The 23,222-nt window shown below is 37.6% G+C and overlaps 2 protein-coding genes across 3 annotated transcripts; both read right to left on the reverse strand.

Annotated features, from left to right (window-relative positions):
- rab32b (RAB32b, member RAS oncogene family) lies at positions 1-3,308 on the reverse strand. Its single transcript, XM_022672987.2, has 3 exons — positions 2,540-3,308; positions 725-1,002; positions 1-407 (listed from the first exon to the last, which is right to left on the reverse strand). Exons 1-3 carry the CDS (start codon positions 2,754-2,756, stop codon positions 267-269), a joined length of 636 nt encoding a protein of 211 aa, XP_022528708.1. The 5' UTR covers positions 2,757-3,308; the 3' UTR covers positions 1-266.
- Positions 3,309-3,471: 163 nt separating this feature from the next.
- Positions 3,472-22,913, reverse strand: grm1b (glutamate receptor, metabotropic 1b). Of its 2 annotated transcripts, none has more exons than XM_007251966.4 (9): positions 22,737-22,913; positions 21,367-22,210; positions 20,084-20,333; positions 17,108-17,343; positions 11,370-11,616; positions 10,271-10,439; positions 9,624-9,750; positions 6,379-7,309; positions 3,472-5,879 (listed from the first exon to the last, which is right to left on the reverse strand). In XM_007251966.4, the coding sequence occupies exons 2-9, from the start codon at positions 22,073-22,075 to the stop codon at positions 5,030-5,032; spliced, it is 3,519 nt and encodes a 1,172-aa protein (XP_007252028.3). In that variant the 5' UTR covers positions 22,076-22,210; positions 22,737-22,913; the 3' UTR covers positions 3,472-5,029. The 2 variants fall into 2 exon arrangements, with proteins under 2 accessions (XP_007252028.3, XP_049320029.1); XM_049464072.1 differs by having other exon boundaries at positions 5,621-5,844; positions 22,737-22,847.
- Between the last annotated feature and the right edge of the window lie 309 nt (positions 22,914-23,222).

A 23,222-nucleotide genomic window follows, 5' to 3' on the forward strand; every position in this document is an offset into this window, starting at 1 on the left:
TTAACTTTGCACAAGACATTGCACGTCCTGAGGTGTGACTATTGAGTGTGTGTACCTTGCAATTTAACCTCAACTTGCTGCCTAATTCATCACACTGCTTGTCAGACTACACTGTAGATAAAGATATTCAAAGTTTCTCACATCTAATCAATGGTACGAATGTTATGACTGATCAATTATTAAAGGTAATATCTGTGTTGCCATAATGAATTGTCACACATTCCTCATTTTCTTTATTAATTTCTGAAACTTCCAGGCTTGTGTAATTAACAGCAGTTAAAGAGTCTTTTTTCAGGAGTTTGTTTCAGTGTTATGTTCCCACGCTGGTCTTTCTCTGCGTTTGACGCCTCACACAGCAAAATATTCTTCACAAGGAAATTAGCAGCTTCATCCACATTAATGCTCTCCTAAAGTTTAAACAAAAACACGTGCCCAAGATTATCCGGCATACACATCACTGAGAAAAAAATCTATATATTGTTTGTATTTATTGTCTCGGTTGTATTTTGTAATAATAATTTTAGTTCATTATAAGTTTATAATAGGTCAGTGAAACTCTCCAGGGGTCCCCATATACAACCAAAAATTAAATCCTAATTAAATTATTGTGGCAGCCCTAAAGCTCATGCATAGTTAATGATAATGTTTTATTTAAGAGAAACTGTTTTTTTTAGATGACTTATATCAATGACACATTCAGGGTCTAGTCCACAATTCCACTCACCGTGGCTGACACTTCAAACCATCCAGTAAAGCCCTTCTCTCTGCACAGTCTGTCGATATGACAGGGTTCATTTGAGCACACTTTGCTACGGTCACATTTATTTGCAAGTAGAACAGAAGGAATTGGACGACCTTTATCCGTCACAACTTTGTGGTCAAGTTCAAGTTTCCAGCTCAGGGCTCCCTCCAGCGTTGATTCTTTTGTCACGTCATACACAACAAGCGCACCTCTTGCTCCTTTGAAATACGCTCTGCTCATATTTTTAAAATGTTCATGACCTCAGAGAAACCAAAACAAAAACTTCAGTTAGACAGTTACTGTGTCACCACATCACAGGTCAGACATTATAAAATGGCTAAATGGTACTAAAACAGCTATGAGAATTTGAACATTAACCAGCTGTGGCTTTGATTTACCAGACTGAGCTGTACAGCAGAAAGCACCTTTACCTGGACTTTGCAGGAGTGGGCTTATAAACAGGTCCTTTGACTGAAAACATATTTTCAGTATTACTTAAAAGTGAAAGAAATTTGTTCAAAAGGGGGAGTGGTTAAAGGGGTCAATTAATTTACTAAAAAGTCCTCAAATTTAGTTTACTTAGGCTTACTCCTTTTTGATATAGGTTTAGGCATTATTATTTTTTTGCCAAATTCTTTCCACAGACAGGAACACTATAAGCATAGTACCTCAGGCTGATGGTGATGAATTTCAGCCAAAAAGACTGTGGCATAACTAGAACTTATGAACTAAATTTATGACACTCTTAAGGTCATAGGCGGACATGCGGGACAACACAACTTAAATCTACCCTATATACATCTATATAAGGCCAAAGTCAAATTAGGAGAATTCACATCTGCTTCATATTTACGATTCACTAACAGGTCCCTGACTAGATTATAACACTAGATTATACCCACCACACACAGGTTAATTTGGGAAGATCATTGTTTACAATCTCTCTGAGATTGGGAGGCTTTTTGCAATTCTTAGGAAGGCAAATCGACCACAAAATCATTACAATTAGCCTGTAGTGTGGGCCAGGCATAACCAAAAAAGAGATGAAATAACGTTTGAGTCTATCAGAACCTCTTGGGAACATATGAAAGACATTTATTTTTTCACAGATCAAGTTGTAGTGTCCAGAGTTAAATATCTCCATTCATTAAATAAGCTAATTCATTTGTTATCATGATCTGATTTGTAGCTATGTTAAAAGTAGGTGAATGTAACTGCAGACTGTCTGCATGTGCAAACAGTAAATTCTGCCTTGTGACATTTTTAAAGTGCACTCTATCGACAGAAGTATTAGGACACCTTCTTATTTATTGTTTCTTCTAAAGTCAATACAATTTAGAAGATTTAGGCGCATTGATGTAATGATTGAATTGCATTCAGCAACTAAAAATGAAGTGAGGTCAGAATGTTGGATGCGGTTAACTAATATATTAATACCACTGTAGCAGAGCTTATATTGTTATCACATAAAATAAAACAACATTAAAAAAAAAATCAGACAAACAGTTCATTAGGAAACTTAAAATTTACGTGACCATCCTGCTGGAAAAAAGAAACAGCTAAAGACCGGCTGGTCATCCAGAAAATAAATATCCTATGCTGGTCAGAGGTAAGTTTAAGTTTTTTTTGGATGACCAGCTTGTCTTTAGCTGGATTTTTTAGGAGGCAGACTGCTTTACATCATATTATTCTGTTGACTTTTGTGAGAGGTTCAAGTTTTGTAATTTATAATGACATACTGTTTTAATTTACAGTTTAAAAAGCACTAATAGATATAAGTTCAGTGACCAGTATTACCTGATATATCCCACAGCTGTAATCTCACCAGCGTCTTACTGTCCCAGTCAATGACCTTCATAGAGAAATCCACTCCGAGCGTTAATTTCAGGTGACTTGAGAAATGATTCTTAACATAGCGGTTAACAAAACTTGTCTTTCCAACACCTGAATCTCCAATCACCAGTATTTTAAACAGATGTTCTGTAACTGATCCTGATTTTGAGCCACCTGACATTTTCTGTCAAAAGTGATTCCAATAAGTTACAGCAAGTCAACATAAACGCCTGCGTTACCTTTCTTTATTCATGCTGCTTTCCCTAATCCAGACCGGTCTAGTTTCTAAACCGGGCACTAAACACAAGCTAAGTGCTGGAGAGCCGGTTGTTTGGATGTTAGCATAGCCAGTTAGCTAACTCTCCTGCCTTTCTTCTGTCCCCGCCCTCCTCCGGCTCGTGGAGGTAGGCGGTCCGTCACAAACCCTGGAGATATCAGCCAATAAGGTTCGCTGAGGAAGGTGACCCCGGCCCCGCCCCCAAACTGTAAAAACCACCCCTTTCAAAACTCGAGCGCAAAAAACTCAGTCGAGCACAAACTACTACAGATAAGTCACACATCGCCCGAGGAAAAAAGAACCTGAGAAGAGAAAAATGAAGCTCAAAAGCAAAATTTTCTTCAGCGCGCACATGATTACCTTTTTGTTTCTTGTTAGTTTCACATTTGTGCTCAGGAGAAGTTAATTTTACAAACGTTAAAACACGCTGGTTAATTTTTTTCACCTGGTATTTTTGCGCCCCAGTTGTATTTTTGCACACCTGGACTTTTGACCTTGATGTGACGCCATACATTACATTCAATTAAAAAATGACTTGCACAAAAATGCTGAATCTTTAAACTATGCAAAAACAACAATGTAAACATATTTACAAAATAACACAGAGTATTTAATTTATCAGAACTAAGAAAAACATAATTCTAAACGTGTCCAAACTAATGTTAACTATTAGAAGAAATACAAAGTATATTGTAGCTTAATACAATATATCTACATTGTAATAGGCAGCAAAAAAGTTAGGACAGAAGGAACAGATGGTACTATCCTATTTCCAAACTGGGTTTATGGGTTATGAGCTAACATAAGAAGCTTTAGAGTTATTTTTTCTAAACCCATACATCCATAGTAATAGTTCACATGAAACTGTCCAGTGTTAAATCATCACTGAGTGTTAAATTACCACTGTGAGTCTTAAAATATAACACTAACATTGTTGATTTAACACAGGGCAATTTGATACAGTAGAACAACAGCTCTTTGTTACAGCTAAGCTATAAAGTCTAGCCTATTAAAAGCTGCTGAAATTCTGAGAATATTGCACTGAAACAGAAAATAATCTGTTATTAAACACCAATAATAATCAATAAATATCTTTCTAAAATTGACCCAAATACAAGACAAAATTCTATATTCACTTAACACTTTAAAACAGGTATATTCATCTTGAGTACAACTTAAAAGGTTATAACTCAAATGTTATTTCTGCCTATGCTCTAAAACACCAGTCATGCTGCTGATGCTGAGTATTTACCATATATTTTTGATTTAAGCTACATTCTGGAGAAACTGCCGTCGGTGACACTGCTGAGCAGAAGTGCTTCCTTAAATACTATATTACTTAAATATATCACTTAATATAACACAGTCAAACACTCAACAGCAGATAACTTCTGTGATAAAACAGTTGCTTATAATAGTTTTTAGAAAAAAATAAGAAATAAGAAGCAAACAAGAAATGCAAGACAATGTTTGACACTGTCAGAATTTGTCTAAAATGAAAACATATGTCAGGCTGGATTTCGCACTTATAAATAATTATAAATAAATAAAACATCCAAAGTTAATCTGTACAGGACAGTCATTATGTTGTAAACATGTAACCTTGACACATGATGACGTCATAGCACTGACATTGGCACTTAAACATAATCTGTTTTTTTGCTATATTTTAACAGGCATCTGCTATATAAATATAGATCAACTTTATACATACAACATACTTTTTATTTGCACTTACATTACTGCATATGTGGATGTTAAAATATTCAAACGAGGATAACTATGCTGCCTTAAGGTATGATGGCAACATATCTAATACTGGTACTTTTTCTTATTGCAAACTGTGTTTTAATATTGAACTTTAAAATGTTATATTAATAGTAGAAATCACATTCACAAATTCTACTATCTAGAGTTTCATGAAGAATAATTAAGACCATGTACAGCTACAATGTTGTAAATTCATGAAAGTCTTTTTGATCAATTCTGACAAAAGTGAATGATGTAAAATTCTTCAGCCCAGTAAAGTGATTAAATGCTGAGAAAATCCCTTTTCTTCCAAATGTGCTCGAGCTCGGGTGTGCTTGTTCAAGCTGTGAAGCTGCTTTTCCCGTTTGATTTCATATGGAATGATACTGGGATGCCATTTTCTTTTTTTTTGCTTTAAGAAAGCTCCTTTACAGAGTAGAGGAGCTTTGTTTGTAGTCTCTCAGGATAACAGATGCGTATGTTACACTGGGTGGGGTGCACAGAATGGATTCAGACACAGGGGAGTTGGGGATGTGCCTTCGAGAGCCAAAAGGGTCCCGGAAAGGCGAGGGTGGCATGAGAGCTAGTGAATCCTCCATGGATAGCTTGATTTGCACCAGCTCCTCTTCATCGTGGATTTGTGCATTGTCGTACATGTAGCCATGGAGGAGACCGAACTGCTCGTTCTCATTCTCCATCTCCATTTCCATCTCCATTTCCATCTCCTCCTCCAGTGGGGAGATGGGCTCCTTAGAGTAGGTGCCCAGCTGTATGAGCATGGGCGAGGGCTGGGTCTGCAGGATAAGGGGCTGATACGGAGGCCTGAACACACTGTCCGGCTCAGGCAAGCTAATGATGTCGTCCAGGTCAGTCACACTGGCGCCAAACTGGCTCGCCACCTCTTGGAGGTGGTCTGCAATAACATGTTGCTGAGGCTGCAGCTCAGGTTTATAAAAGTCCTGCTCTATGGCCACTTCCTTCATGGACTCGCAGACCGGCGACTGCCTGTGAGCAATCAGAGCAGGGCTGACCGGGGGGTTGTACCTGATCGGCTCCCCCTCGTCCTCCTCAGCGACATTGTACAGAGTCTTGGTGCTCAGGTCTGAAAACTCCAGGCCTGAGTTATTGTAGGTATTAGTTAGAGGTTTGATGACAGCCGTCTGATTGGAGCCGGCCTCTTGTCTCTTCACATGCACAGACAGTCTGTGCCACATGTGTTCTCCTTTCGGAGGATGTCTTGAACCTGGTTCAGACCATGACACAGACTTTCCATTAGAACTATGAACAAAATAAAGATGGCTGTTATTTCACAGGAACCGAGAAAGGTGAACACAAGAACAACATTTCTGGTTCATGTAAAAAAGACTGCTGTTCAAATCTTATTGAATGTATAAACAAATATTTGCTAAATATTTGTTTTCTGATATAATATCATATCACGACAATGCATATATTATGATCGTTTCATTACACATAGTTCTAATTTAGCAATGATTTATGTCATTGGTGATTAAGCAGCTATATAGCAGCATATATGGAGCAGAGCCTCTCTCAGCCCTGTTGCTGAGACACCCCTGGGTGCGGGGCTTTTAATTGCAGCCGACCTGCTAAATCAGAGATGTCTGCAGAAGCTGTTAATTGAAGACTGCTCTGGAAATGGCATGACCCGGAGGTCTGGAGTGAAGCATGAATTAAGGTATTGGGCCCATGGGTACTGGTACTCACGCAACAGGATGGAGAGAGGCTATCCTGCCACTGCTGAGCAGAGCAGACTTACTTTGCATTTCCTGGTGCGTTCTTTTTGCGCTTGAACATGTTGAGCAGGCTGTTGCTCCGGCAGGCAATCTTGCCGTCACCCACGTGCATGCGCACCACATCGGAGGTGGTGAAGGCGCTGCGCACGTTGCGTTCTGGCTTAGCGATGATGATGTACATCTTGGGAGTGAACATGCATCCAAGAGCCACGGTCACACTCAGGCTGACTGAGAAGGAGGTGGTTATTATTTTGTAGTTCGAGCCGAAGTATATGGGTACAAAAGCCAGCCAGATGATGCAGGTGGTGTACATGGTGAAGGCGATGTATTTGGCTTCGTTGAAATTGGCTGGAACATTGCGGGTTTTGAAGGCGTAATAGGTGCAGCTGAGGATGAGTAGGCCGTTGTAGCCTAGCGGAGCCACCATGCCCATGTTGCTCGTGTTGCAGATCAGGAAGACTTCTCTAATGCTGGGGTAAGACTTGATGGGCTCTGGCGGTTCCAGGATGATGAGCGTGATCTCCAGTGTCAGCTGCACGCTTATGAGGATGAAGGCGATGACCACTTGAGCCCAGGCGCTCATGAAGCGTGGTTTTCGCGTGCAGATTTTCTTCTTGCTGCCTGCCAGGATGCGGGCGATGCGGTTGGTCTTCGTGACCAACGCTGAGTAGCACATGGAGGCCGAGAGCCCAACTAGGAGGCGCTGCAGATAGCAAGAGGCCAATGAGGGTCGGGCTATGAGGGTGAAGGGGCAGATGTAACCCAGGAAGATCCCAGCCAGGATGATGTAGCAGAGCTCTCGGCTGGAGGACTTGACCACAGGAGTGTCTCTGTACAGGATGAAGACGAAAGTGACAAAACTGGTCACCAGGATGCCCAGGCAGGAGAAGACCACTGCTGCAATGGATTCAGGGTGACCCCACTCCAGATAGCGCAGGGGAATAGGTTCGCAGCCTGTAATCACAAAATCACATAAAATGTCAGAGTCTGATTTCTCATTTTGTTACGTTTTATTAATCTATTGCCGACAATAAAAATTTGTTTTTCAATTGTTATTCTGTTATATTGTAAGAAGGTGTGGTTATGCTTAGTAAATGAAGTGATGGTTTGGAACAGGCTGCATTACATGAAGAGGCTCAATTGTAATCAAGCTGTATGATAGATAGCTAATTAATCAAACTATTTTTGATCATATGGTGTTGTATAGTTGGTCTCTTTAACAGAGACTCTGTTTGTAAGTCTGATGTAAAGCGTAAAATGCACAATGTGACCTAATAAGTCATCAGCCAGCTAGCCAATGTTTGGTTATTAAGGTATTGAGCTGTGCTGGACTTGGTAGCATTTGTACTCTGCTCTCTTGGCTCAGTCAATGTTCTCTGTTCCCAGTGTTAAAAGTGTTTAAAACTCTTTACTGCACAGAATCTGGTTGCAAATTGGATAATATGGCTGTAGAAATTTAATAATTTGATAATATGGCTGACTTAATTTCTGTAGAATGGAATGGAATGAATGTAATGGAACCACGGTGTCTTTGCTTTATACAGTCATTGGCTTGGGCTAAAAAAAATTGCAGTGTGAGGGCAGTGAAGAGAAAAAAATGGCCTTAATGATGTTTACACAAGACAAATTTCTAAGGACATTTAAACTGGGTCAGAAGACTCCATACCCTTTATCTTTTGTAAAAAAAAAAAAATGCAATCTACATTTTTACTTGCACATTTTATGCAGAGACACATAAACCCAATCCCATTTTTTTACCCCTATTTATTTATTAAAGTGTCACCTTTTCTGAATTCTGAACTGAATTACAAGGGGAAGTGGTTAAAATAATCAGCTACATGCAGCTAGCTCACATGCTAGTTACTGAAACATCTACTTTTTATGCTTGTTATGAAGAAACAGGCTGTAACACATTGCAGCTTCATTAAACTAATGAAGTGGTTATCCCAATGTTATTTACCACCTGTCCGGTGATTTCTCATAACCCCCCTATTTGAAGTGTGAAGCTGAAAAAAAATCTGTTGGTGGGCCATGTCATGTACCCCTAACACTGCACCTTTCCCCCAATTACAATCAGTATCAGGGCACCCCAGCACTGCACAAAACAGAGCGGTAGGGCTAAGTGGTAGGGGTAAAGGGTGATATTGGATTATAGCAGATTATAGCATGTAAATATATACATATTCTATCAGGAGGCCAGCTTTAGGGATTTGAATATTTACAATTGCTATATATAAATGCAAAAATATATTAATAAAAAATGGCAGCGGCATTTTCCTTAGATATTCTTTTTCTGCTGTAATATTAGCCATCTAAGTATGACCAGCTCTCCAATGCACCAAGTGTTAAAGTAGGTTTCCAGTTCAACTAAAAATAAACAGACTCTCCACTAAGGGGCCGGCCGAAAGACAGAGCCAGGCCAGAGGATAGAGAGAAAACTGCGGCAAGAGAGGATACTGCATTCAGTACAAACTCTCTAAAGGTGCAGAATCTCTTACAGGATTAAAGCTGTCCACCTATCATGTCATATACATTAGTTTATTAGTTTTAAAATAGATAAATTTCTTTTAAACTTTACATTTTTTCACATTGGATCATATTATACCATATGTATTGTATTTACCTATTTTTAGCCATACTGCTGAACCATCTTCGTCATAAACTGTTCATAAAATTGAATCACCTACATAAATCTACATAAATGTAAAGGTGTTACCTAGGGTTAGAGTGGTAATGTGTAACATCTAATTTGCATGGTGGTTTCTCACGTGACACATAAACACACACAGCCAGGAGGACATAACTGAGTGTGGCTTTGACATTGAACATCAGGGAAGACCTTTGAAAACAGGCCAGAGAAGTAGGAAGTGAAGTAGGTCTGTCATAAGTGCAGTGCAAGAGCAATCCGTAAAAATGATAAATGGCCTTCAGGTGTCACGGGAAACCTTTTGAAAATAGGACAAAGCAGCCTTCTTAAAAGCCAAGTCACAATAAAATGAGTATCCAGTCTTATCTGCAAAGGCTGGGTGTGAGTGCAGGTGTTTATTCTAAACAACCAGCAGCACATCTGATTGCACTTGTTTAATCAATCTTTAACATACATAAAACATAAAACATGCAGCCATACTGGCCCAAATAATATTGCAAAAACACCATTGCAAAAACACCTGTGCCTGTGTACTTTTGGGATGGATAATCTCAGATAAAATTCTAAATGGTTGAAATGTGTGAAAGGTGTAACTTTGAGAATGAGCTAAACTTGCTTTACCATGTAGCTCTTCATCAGGCCACCAGCCCAGCTCACACGCCTTGCAGGTGAACTCGTCCTGAACGTACTCATTGTCCTTACAGGCAGTGCAGATCCAGCAGCAGCTTACTTCTCCTTTTCTGATCACCTAGAAGGACACATTTGAAGGAATAACACACATCAGCTAACTCTATTCACGTTAATGCCTGAAGTCATAGACTGATAAACAGGATTATGAGGCAAGGACATCTGTATAAAACTAAAAAATAGTTTCATCTTTCAAGACAAGTTTAAAACCTCTCATTTTTAATTCTTATGTCATTCACTGTTGATTCTTTATGCTAAAAATATGACTATTAGCATTTCCTTTAGCAAAATCCAGGGTTGGAGCTTAACCCCTTACCCATGGCCTTCATTATACACTTAATTTAAATGTAAGCTTTGTATTTTCGCCACACGTTGCTTGTCAGTAACTAATTGCTTTTCATGTGATTAACCACAGTACTAATAACACTTCAAACTAGTGTCTGTTGATACCAAAGGTCTTCATTTACCAGTACCATGGTTTTCATCTTCATGCCCACTATGAGTTTTAAGTAGTATTTTTATGTTTCAGAAAAAATATATATATAAATAAGACATTTATTCTCTTAAAATAACTGCCATACCTTGATCTCCCCTTTAGAACAGGGCTCACTGCAGACAGAGCGGACCATCTCACTGCGGTTCATCTGGATCATATAATCATCAATGCTCAGCACGCCCTCATGCCAGGAGCCCACGTTAATGTAGTCATACACACCAGGCTCCACAAACTGCAGGTTCATTATATCGTACCTGAAAGAGCAGTGGAGAGTGCTGCATTTCTTTCTGAAGAAAAGGTAGACAGTGCAGTTTTCAGCTTGCTAAAAACTAAACCAATCTTCCACTAGACATCTTTGATAAAAATTAAATAAATAAGTAAACAAATGACACAGGAAACAAATATCTCTTTGTGCATAATTTAACAACGGCACAGCAAATTGTGTCAGAATTTCTTAATGAATTAACCAAATAAAATACAAAAATTAATTACATTTTTAGATTGACTATATCCAATCAATATCAAATTTATGTTTGCAGATAAAACTTAGAGACACACTACGAACAGAAATTGAACATTATGTTTCTTATTACAAATTGTTACTGTCATGCAATAACCATCTTATAACTGTATAACAATAATACATCTCAAAAATGGCGAAGGAAAAAAAACGTTTAAACTTTCAGTGAAAGACAATATAAAAATTGTATGTTGTTTTGGTATGTAGTGTTCAAAGTGTGTAGCAAATGATAATAACTCTTGACTTAAGAATCAAAACAATTAAAAAATAAGTAGGGTTGCTTATGTCATACTATTGTCACATGTCACTCTTTTTTTAACAATGACTGTCTTACATATGATAAGTTGGATTATACCAATATGCCAGTAGACCAACTGACCTATAATTTTGCACACTTTTGCACGTTTCTGTTTGACATTGCCCTTTACACACTTTTGTTTTGAGTATATTGTCACTGTCACATGTATCATCCAAAACTGAAAAATCTTTTTAACTTTCAATGGAAATCAATGTAAAAAGAGTTTTGAAGAATTGGAAGAGAACATTTCTGTGTTCAAATTATGATGTAAACTAAAAATTGACAAAAATGATATTCTCCTATATTCAGTAAAGCCTATTTTGTAACATGATGTGATGTAATCTATCATGCTTTAATATCACTGACCTGCCAGGTGAATCTCCATTCTCGTCAAACCACACGTCTTCTCCAGACACGCCAGCGAAGGAGGTCCTGAGCAGGAAATCCAGTAGTTTACTGCCATCGATGGGATCCATGGCCTCACACAGGCCCAAATAGCCAGGGCAAAGGTGCTGGTGCATATCGTGAAGGCCGTGAGCCATGGCATAGATGGCATTTATGACGAAACCCATCTTACTGTCTTGCACATAGTTGTCCTCCAGACTTTCATAACCTGCAAATACAGTTAAACCAGGCAGACAGAAAATTACTTTTTCTGTACTTGTTGCAGGTGATGGTTTTTGGTCTATGTCAGATTTTTCTCTGCACTATTTGCAAGCACAGTTTAAATTAAAGATTTGCACTTAATAAGCATAAACCAGTGCACAAAAGCATCCATGTGGCCACACAATCCAGCAATGCTATAATTACACTGCAGTTTCAGACACAGTGTAGTGCACAATAAAGGAAATGATAGGGTGTCCAAAGACCCACGGTTCTTTCAAAACTATAGGCAACGGGACACAGTGTTCTTTTCTTTCTGTGGAAACATTAAATCAAAGAACAGCGCTAAAACAGTGTCAAAAGCATGCTTGTTGCCATGGAGAGGCAAACCATTTCTGCAATCCCACTCAGAATTTAATTAGTAATGGACATTATTATTATTAATTGAACAAGGAAATGAATAATTTACTGTGGCACTCTTTCTTCCTGTCGCTTTCATGAATCCGAATGGATCTTCTGCACAACTGTTCAACTATCATTAAATCATGAAAAGGAGCAAATGCAAATACAAAGAAACGTCCAAGGACACCCTATCAGTGCTCGTGATCTTGTGATCTTTACCAAGCCAGCAGGAAGCAGTGTCAAGCATTAAACAGTAGCTGATGGTTTTGCAGTCAAAGAAAAAAATTGAAATAGTGTAAGTAGGCTACATCACATTACGGTGTGGTTTTGACTTTCCTCTGTGTCCTCTGCTCAAGTTTAAGTGGGTTCCAGCAAGCAGTATGCGACTGAATAAAGTAAGACATGCTGAAAAACGTAGCCCTGCCTGAGCTTGAAAAGCATCAATGCAATGAAGTAAAACATGCTGAAACTGCCTTCATGAAATTACGCAGGATGTTACTATTATTACAGCATAGCTAAATAGAGTAGAATGCACATATTGCAGTGTCTAGTACTGTTTGCTCTTGTCAGTTTCTGCTTCCATACTGTAAGAATGTTCCAGCTCTTACACACCTGTTCAACGTAGGAAGGTCTCATTCATAAGATTATTAGCTAACCTGCCTGCAGTCCAGACCTTTTCGAATATCAAATCAATCAAATATTGTAATGTAATGTAATGTAATGTAAATAATTAAATTTTGTTTATATTTACATTTATTTACATTTTAAACAGAGTCCCAATGTTTTTGGAACTAGGGTTGGGACTCTTGGGATACTTTGCATGGTGCTTCTTTTTGTATACACTGAGCTACAAGTCTATATATGAGCTTCAAGCCTGTTAGAGGATTTCATGATAGTTACACTCTATACTAGATAGTTATATTTTGTATTTTAATGTGTAGACCTTCTTCTTGAAAAACAAATTTTACATTAAAACTTGAGCACCTTAAATCATTCCCTGAATCAGTCTCTGAAGCTGTTCTAAAGACATGCAGAGGAAGAAAGCAGGTACTGTGACCCATTTAGGGGTTCTGCAAAAATATAATACTTTCTCTGATTTATTTTCAGTTACACTCTTAAAAACATAGAGGCACCAAAAAGTCTTGCATTAAATGCTGCCATAAAGGATCTACTTTCGTTTTCCCTAAAGAATCTTTAAGTGGACGATTAAATTTATATTAAAGTAATTTAGTAAATAATAGATTAACAGATAATCAATCAAATAAATGCTGCTGTAAAAACATGTTCAGTGCAGTACTGTGCAAAAGCTTTAGGCACCTAAGCAAGCATTATTTAAAACCACTTATAGTGCTTAGTTGATGCTCTTATCTAGAGACACTTATAATTAAATCATTTACCGCAGGTAATTAAATGTTGGAAGGCTTTTTGCCAACTATGTTGTGATAATTTCAAATAAAATAGTTTTTTTGGGGAGGTATACAAATGGTTAAATAGATTTTTTCATATGTATTTTAACATTAGTGTTGTTATGCTAACTGCTAACAAGACTTTCTGACTGTATTGTGAAAACATAAAAAAACTTTGTTCATGTTTGATACTGTTTATTTGACTAAGTAACATTTACTTTTAAGAGTGTATATCAAACTGCATAGCAACACACAGTACCAGCCAAAAGTTTGGACACACCTCTTTTCAATCATGTATTTTTTTTTTTTATGATTTTTGATATTGAAAACATAATATTGAAGACTGTATTAAATCTATATAGGAACACATGGTAAGTTATATTATAAACAAAAAGTGTTAAAAAAACAGAATATGTTTTATACATTAGAATCTTCTAAGTACCACATTTAGCTTTGATGACAGATTTGCAGACTCTTAGTATTTTCTCAGTGTCTTCATGACGTAGAGTCACCTGAAATACTTTTCTCATCGTCTTGAATGAGTTCCTGGAGGTGCTGAACAATAGTTGCTTCTTTTCCTTCACGCTGTTCTCCAGCTAATTCCAGCTGTGTTTAGATCAGGGGATTGCGGAAGACAAATACTTTTTTGTTTATTACTGAATCCATTTGTTCCCCTTTATTGTTTTGATGTCTTTAATATTATTCTACAATATAGAAAATAAATTAAATAAGAAAAAATAATAAAGATCGATAAATAATAAATAAATATTGAATAAGGTGTGTCCAAACTTTTACCTGGTACTGTATATGTTTCTAAAGTGCAAAACCCCATTTGTTTCATTTACTCAGTATCATATGAATTAACATTTGTGTTAATTTTAAAAAGAGTGAAAAAGTTTAGCATTATCTATAAAATCTTAAAAGCATTCGCACCTAATGTGCTCAACTTAAAGCCTCATTCTATCCACAAGCAACCAAAGGTGCATGGTGGCCTAAAACGTCCCCTCAGTACAACATGCAGCAAAGCCAGTTGGCGAGTGAAAGAGAAAGTGAATGTTATTGGGATCAAAATCCATAAACACAGTGGCCGCTGTTTTGTATTATTGCAATTCAAAGAACATCCCAATAACTTTATATATATTAGAGGTCTACCGATACACATTGTTTGTTCCATGTTGTGCTATGTTATTAATATTATGATGATAAGCTTCGACAATCAACAATAATGACAGCACATACTTGCACACCTTAATGACCATGATGATAACATGATTTAAAGATATAGTACATGATTGTGTGATATCAGTTGACCTCTATCTATATTGCTGAAGGTGCCTCCAAGCTATCCATTCAGAAATATTTACTTACCATCTTGTAGCTCTAGACAGAAAAAATAATAGAGGTAACAGAACAGCAGACTATGACTATTTCTCTGTGTAAGCATTTGGAAAAGGTATTTGTTACTTTGCTTTAAGGTCCTATCCTCCAGGAAAGGTTTATAATAAAAAGTGCATGAGTTACAGCACTGTGCAAAAGAAAACACCATTTGTTTATTTAATTTCCAGTCAAAACTGCCTTTAAATACAAGGTATTCATTTTTGTGCATTAGTGAAAAAACACAGAAACCTGCAAAAACTATAATAATAGTGTTACAGTTAAGAGCAATGATAAGAAGATGGACATGAGCGCAAATAAAGATTTTAATCAAATATTGTTGAAAAAGAAAAGCAAAAGAATCTTGCTTGACCGGATGAAGGAAGACTAAGAGTAAACTCTAAGACCAACAAGAAACACCTGGGAAATAAAACAAGCGGGTAGGGCTACAAAGGAGGCACAGGTAGAAACAGTAGTGAATAGGTAGGGCGAGGGCAAATACAAGGAAGGAGAAAAGAACAGAAACTTAACAGTCATGTGCTGAAGAGTTCTGCAGGGAAATTGTCCACAACCTTAAAGTTTAGAGGCATTCAGTGATAATAAATTCCGGACTCTGGAATGGTCACTGACCTCAGCAAGAGCTCAGCATCACATACTTTCAGGCCCACAACACTTAGTCAGCTTCTCTTAATGGAAGGATGTACAGAAACCATTGTAATTCACCAGGCAGTTGTGGTGACCTACCAAGTCATTTCATTTTCTCTACATCCTTAAATGTTTTTTTTTTTTTTTTGCATTAACTACGGTTAAGAAAACTTATTTTCTATTTAAACTCTCCCAAGAAATAAATAACTTGCCGTGCATGGCCATTTTACTGGAAATTAATTAAATGAATGGTGCTGTCTGACTTTTGCGCAGTATGGCATGTGATGTACAGAAGATGGAGGAGATGTTGAAGTAAGTGTCAAAAGTGTCTCTTGTCAAAACTTGACAAGAAAATGAAACACAATAATGTGAGCTGAGTGCTTATACAAAGTGTTGGAAAACAAAGAGCAATAAAATGCATGTTTGAACAGAAACATAAATATATTACGCAGTTAGCACGATAGCAGATGGAAAAACAATATTTGTGATTTTGAAAACACACTTGTTGAGCATTGTTTTACATAATTTAATGCCTAAGATAATGCTGGTGAGTACAAAATAATAGTGTAATTCATAAAACCAAAAAACAAACAAAACAAAACAATTTACCTAGATCACCTTTTTCAGTCAGCAGAGGAAATGTTTTAAAAGACAAAAAGAGCAAAGAGAAGAGACAATCTTATAATGAAGACATTTATGAAATCATTTCCATACACTATCTGATCACTTTATTAAAACCACATCCATGTTTCTTCGCCCAATGTCCACTGTTTCAGCTATGTGGTCAGGACCCCACAGGACCAGTTATTATCTGGGTGGTGGGTCATTCCCAGCACTGCGGTGACACTGTGTTTGTTGTGTTGGTAAGAGTGGATCAGACACAGCAGTGCTGCTGGAGTTTTTAAACACTGTTTCTGCTCATTGTCCATTCTATTAGACACTTCTAACTAGCTGCTTCACATTGTAGATGTAAAGCCAAACACAAAAGCTCATTTTACATTACATTACACCTAGGATTACATTACACCTAGTCCAGCATTGACATTGGAGTGTTTAAAAACTCCAGAAGCCCTGCTGTATCTGATCCACTGGTACCAGCATAACACAGACTAACACACACCACCACCATGTCAGATTCACTCCAGTGCTGTCAGTGCTGAGAATGACCCTTCACCCAAATAATACCTGCACTGTGATGATCCTGTGTGATCCTAACCATTGAAGACCAGGGGAAAGGAGTATAATAAAGTACACAGAGGAATGGATGGACTACACTCTGCTATTACAGAACTACTAAGTGTTTCTATTAATCGGTGGAGCTGATAAAATTGTAGAAGAATGTAGAAGCAAGCAGGTGGTGTTAATCATGTAATCAGTTGGTGTATTTTCTCTCCATGACCACACACCCGAATAAAGAAGAAGACCATCAAGGGTTCATTTAAGGAATGCAATAGAGAAATGATATTTGGTTCCTAAAGGAAGGCTCTTAAAAACGCCAAACTGAAACCTGATTGAGGAACCAAAATTGGTTCTCCACTGGCATTATGCAAAGAACCCTTTTTGGCACCTTTCACTTATTCTTAAGAGTGTATCATTACTAGTACTGCTGTCTTCTTTTCACCAGTATGCCCTAACTTTAATGGCCTGTAATAGAAAAACTTGACTGGAGCTCACCTGAGCAGTTCTTCCTGTAGTTTGTGTTTTCCTGAGGGTGTCCAGGGAGGCGGCACTGGAAGCGATGTTGCCAGAACTCAGCAAACCATGGATTCCTTGTGTTTGTGTCGAGACGCAGCTTCAGAAAGTAATCATCAAAAGACGTGACCTCCTCAGTCTGAAGCTTCATAGTGATGCCTCCTACAGCTTCCTGTTCATAGCCTTCCACCACCTCGTCTCTGTCTGCCCAGCCATCACTAAAAAAAAAAAACAGGTCAAACTAAGTCTAATTAGCTTCCCAATTACTGTCAGCTTTCTTTTCAGACTCACCTGCCTGGACGCTTGAGCAACGTGAGCAAAAACACTGATACCCTTGAGTGAATTGACCTAGTTTACCACAAGCTTATGAAACAAACTCAGCACACATGCCTATTCTTTCTTTTGAAGTCACAACACATACCTGAGCACGCTCATTTTCAGATCTTTTAAGGCACAAGGCCAAAGATTATAGTAAGAATAAAGCTTTGAAGATGTTTTCAATCCAACAACTCTCTGTATTGCTGAAAGGGAATGGAATGAAATGGAGCAAAGCAATGTTTAATACAGTGGCATGGCTAGTATGTGTATTCTTAAGAAACAGTACCATTTTGTGAGTATTACTATTTATCCAAAGGACCTAATAAAGAGTTGACTGGGCTTAGGTTTATATTTGGTATTTAGTTCTATTTGTTGTACTAAAACCTTTGACGTAGTAACTGTTTAAGTAAAAATCAGTAAACTATGTTCTCTTTTAGACGGTTTGAGAAAAGGGACTTGTTATAGTCAAACACTCTTATGAAGTACTCCTAAAACATGATTTAACGCAGGTGCAAAGTTGTTGGGGTTCTTTTATAGAAGAATCTTCAGAGAAGCTTTCTTCTCCAGATTCAGCAAGCCTTAACTCCATGTGATGAACTTTTTTTAACAATATCAGTATGTTTTTTATTCTGCAGAGGTAAAAATATTCTCATTATTTTGTGTGTTCTACAGAGACAATTTAACAAATGAAACTGGACATTATTATTTGTAATCTATAGGATCTATAGTTATCTCGGGTGGAAAGTTCATGAATCAGTTTATTAGTAAGGAGTGTAAGGGAGAAAGAAATGTTTCTGTGGCTACTCTATGCCACTAGAGCCATCTGTTTGCCCAGTGTCCTCTCTGCAATGGATGCCAAGAATGGCCTATTCTTAGGTGCCAGTTTATGGCGTGCAGACAACAATTCACCTCACACGAGTAATGCATAGTGTGCTCTTACTAATTACAAGTTTAAAGTGTTATTAAATTATCTAAGTGTAATGAATTAATAATGGCACTGAACACAGTAGACCAAGAAGACCAGGAGTTTGTTCAACCCTGTCAAAGTATAGAAGAGCCCTTCCCACCATGCTCATAGCCCTACTCTACCACACCAGTCTGATCTCAGTTTCCCAAAAGCATCTTATTGTCAAGATCTTCTTAACTGGTAGAGAGAAAGTGGTTAGTGTGATGCTCGTTTGCTAAGATGTTTTTGGGAAATTCAGCCCAGGTCATTAAATTGATGAATTGGTTCACTAATGATGTTTATATGCATTTGTGTACTAAAAACAATACTTTTCCATGTTCTAATTGTATTTGTACTAAAAACATACAATTGTATGTGTACTAATAACATACAATTCCATTTTCTAAATTCCCTGAAATTATACAGGGTGCTTTTAATATAGTGTCATTAAGGGTTATATAAATCTTGTCCTTTTTTGGGGCATATTTCACTCAGGCAGTTGTAATAGCACAAAAAGACTTGAAACAAAAACTCTTCTCATGTTGACTTCCATTGAAAATTAAGAAGGTCTAATTGTTCTGCTGTATAGTTGGCATTCCGATTGGCTGCCTTGTATTTCACCCTACGGTCCATATAATGCTTCTTATTATATTCCCTGTAAACCAGTGGAGTTCAAGTCTGGTGGTTGAATGCACAGACCTATAAAACTGCATTGAAATTATTTGATTGGATTAAGGCATAAATATCTGATAAAGAAAGATGGATTTTAGTTTAGTAAAAAACAGATTTCTTAGCACATATATATTATTACTGTGATTAGATCTGTCCAGATAGAACAGATGGATCTTGTCTTTGCAGCAATATAAAGAACTATGTAAGAAGGGTGGCACTGTGTAATATTAGATATTAGAATATTAGACATTAAGATTCATAATTGTCAGTAATTTGTAATCTAATGTTACAAAAAATGCAGCAGGATGATTTAAAGATCTTGGCTCATCATTCTGTGATTATTGGCTGATTTTACAGTAGAAATCTGATCAGTAGTATTATTTAGTAATTTGGTAGCTAGTCTAATTGACCCAGTGTGACAGGTGCTGTTTTCTGTAAGTTCCTGCAAAGCTTCGAGTTAGCCTCTTTGGAAGCATTCTCCTTGACCCAGAATAGAACAGCCTTGGCCAACTGATGTTCTCTTTTTCAGTCCACAGAGACTTTACTGGCGGCAAAAGAGAAAAAAAGAATACTTCGACTCAACAAGAGCGGGTAGCATGCTCACCAGCGAGACGAGTCTGTCAAAGAACAATATTTCATTCCTCTCATTAGCTCATAAATTTGCAGCTACCTGCAGTGAAATTATAGGCATTTCTTAATTATTTAGTTTTTCTCTCTAGCAGTCTGTAATTTTAACCTTGTAAGGATATTATGAGATCATTAAACCAGACTTATTACTCATTAATCTAATTTTACAGAAAATAAATGTAACTGCACTGCCATATACTTGCGCTTATTTTAGGAAATATTGCTTTTAGGAATTGCATCACAAAAGCAAACGTGTCAAGATATATATGCAGATTATTAAATAATCTTAGAATTAATAGTTTTATATATAGCCCATATTTAGACATATAAAATTAATATTTCACTGGATCAAACATAATTTTTGCAGAGAAAGTAATTTGTAAGGTAAATGTCACCTTCCAATAAGGAGGAATTCTCCAGCCACACCCAATCTTCTCATAGCCATAAGTAGGCTGCGCACCGTCATGCCCTCGCAGAAACACACCACCACACGGGCTTTAGGCAGACGCTCCCTTAACTTCCTCAGCAGCCTGTCAAAGTGCTTCTCTCCAGCATTGCTGTAGATCTTGTCAGAATGGGCAATGCACAGACCCTCCTGAGCTGCCAGCTCTTTAAATGCCTCCATACCACTCTCCCCGTAGTTTCCTATGAGAAATAAGAACCAGACAGCAAACTCTGCATCATAGGGTCCACAAAAATATGCATTATTTTTTATTTGCTATCTTACTCATATGTAATTATGCAATTGCCTTAAGTTCAGAGTCACAAAAGACACAATAAATTACATTTACATTCAATTTGTTGCTGTCCAATTTTAAATTTGAACACAAACTATTCCTTACACTATGTCAAAAAGTTATTGATGAATGGACTAACAGAAATCCTCCAAATGTACATGAAATAAACTATTTTTACATTGAATTCTATTGAAAGTTAAGAAGATTTGATATCTTTCCTGTAAAGTTGCTGTTTTGGAGATACATGTTATGTTTTTGATGGAGATTCAATTTTGCCTTAAACTATCTAACTATCTTCATTTAACTATCTTCTGCATTTGCAATTGATGTAATATAAACAATAACATCTCACAAAAAACAGCCACTTTAAATGAATAATGTGTTTTAAATGTCCTCCTAAATGCAGCTGTTAATATGGAGACCCCTCTCAGAGCAGTCCTGACAGTCTGGTGCATTTCCTGTGAAACTTCTGTGTAGAACAGTTTAAAATAACACTAAAAATTGAGTTTGTTACACTCCCTTTAAAATTATACAATATTAAAGTTGTATTCTAGTCGTATGTGAAAATTATTCATCTGTATTATTTTATGCTCCCCATCATTAATAACAACACACTTACTATATCTGCCATTTCCAGTTCTTTACAGGGATACACACTGTTTTCCTAAAATGTATTGTGCAGTGCAGTGGTACCTAGTATAGCAACAGTGGATTTAATTGGGAAATTGGAAATTTAATCTGACAATAGGAGCTCCTCACAAATGTTTAGTTTTTCAAATAAATAAATAATTTTTTTCATTCTACATTTTGACAGTCATTGTCTTTATGTGATATAGCAGAAGACATGTAGACAATTGTTTTAGTAAATTCAGTGCATATATTTGTTTCCAGTGTGGTGATTTTGCTGTTTAATCAGACAGACAAAGTATTGCTTAACTCACCTTCAGTGTGCACAGCTGAAACATAAGTCCAGTTATACCGTTTAACAATGTCCAAGAGGGCCCTGGCTTGAAGAGTATCTGAAGGCACAACCCTGAGAAAGTATTTATAGAGGGTTTTATCACTCAGATCAATGCTTGTGGCGGAGTAGGCAATCTGGGGGATGTTGAAGAGCTGCAACAGGTTTTGAACCTGGATGGCCACTGAACTGGAGCCAGGTCCAATCACACCTGCAATGGGTTTCTTAGTGGCAGGTGGCTGGCTGGATGGAGTTCCATCAATGCACCACTTTGTTCCTTCCTTCTCATCCCGGATCGAAATGAGAGAGTCCCTTATGAACTCAATACTTTGCTCCAGAGCCACTGAGGAATGCCAGCAAGAGTCCCTGATCTCGCAGCCCAGGGTGATGTTGGGTAGAAGGTTGGGGTCTGAGTTGATTCTGTCCAGCGTGTGGAACATCGCCTCCACCCTTTGAATGCCATACTGCTCTCTGACCTCTCCGCACGTTCTCTCTGCCACGTTCTCTGTAGACGGTTGATGATGGACAGAAAACAGGGCTCCAATAATTATATCACCGTCCATTCGGGCCACCGAACGAGACGCAGCTCTGGGAACCACTGATCTCTCATAGATATTACTGGCCAATGCAGACAGCAAGAACAGCGACAGGACTAAAGTGGCCTTTAAATACATTGTCGGCATACTCCACATGGTCTTAAATGCTTGTATTGCTGAATCATATCTGTAGGCAAGCCTGCTGGTGAGAAAAAGCGATGGAGGTATCTGCTGTGTCCAACGTATCAACCATTGCCATCTTGGAAACTAAGGTAATGATCATTATGTTTCCTGTGAACAGAGGAGGGCAAACAATTATACAATTTAAATTACCCTCAAGCATGATTGCCTTACATTCTCAATATTTCTACTGAGTTATACATGTTTTATGCTACCCTACTCTAATGACCTCAGATTCTGAATTAGTTTTGTTCAAGCAGGGAAAATGCAGAATTGTCATGTGCATAATAATATTTCTTGAAAAGTTAATTGAAAAAATGATCAGTTATTCCAACAAGTGAATCAGCACCATGGACAGCATTCAGCCTCAAACACTGTCTAGTAGTAGATATATAAAATGAAAATTTCTCGCATCCAAATGTATTCTCCTTTAAATTATCTTCTTTATCTTTTGCAAAATATGACCAAAACTCCTGAACAGGTTACAGGTTGTGAGAAATCCACACCAGACTCCAAATATGCAACATTCAGATGCAGTTAGACCCTCAGACAGAGCAGCTGTTATTTCTGCCCTCATGGTCACTGAACGCTCTCTGTTTTAAAGTATTAATATTATTAGATTAAATGTCAGTCTTACCTGAAGCAGGAGATTAAGTCATCTCGTCTCTCTCCTCAAACCTTCCCGTCCCAAACTGCAGCTCACTCTTCACTGCGCGATGCCCCCCTCCTGCTCCTCTCATCACTGCATCTGAAAACGGGTCACATCAGCCGCAGTGTGGGTCCCACTGAAACACACTCAGAGCCAATTTACAGATCTCTGTGGAGAACTATTAAAAAATAATAATAATAAAAAAAAACAATAGACTGCAAAATAATTACACATGCTTTCATTTCTCAATGCAGTTCTCAGTATATCTGTATCAGTTTACAGTACATTTCCTCCAGACCACCTAGTCTATTCTTAGCCCTCTCTCGGGTGTGAGATCGGTCCATGTTGTAAAATCTGACCAAACCGTTGGTCTGCTTATAACAGGGGAGGGGGTGGGGGTGTGTTCTACCTTAAGAGGTAAATAGCTACTGTGTTTGATTTCTATTGCCTTCTACAAAGAATGCACACAACAGT

This window comes from Astyanax mexicanus, chromosome 14, assembly GCF_023375975.1.
Source record: "Astyanax mexicanus isolate ESR-SI-001 chromosome 14, AstMex3_surface, whole genome shotgun sequence".
NCBI lineage: Eukaryota > Metazoa > Chordata > Actinopteri > Characiformes > Acestrorhamphidae > Astyanax > Astyanax mexicanus.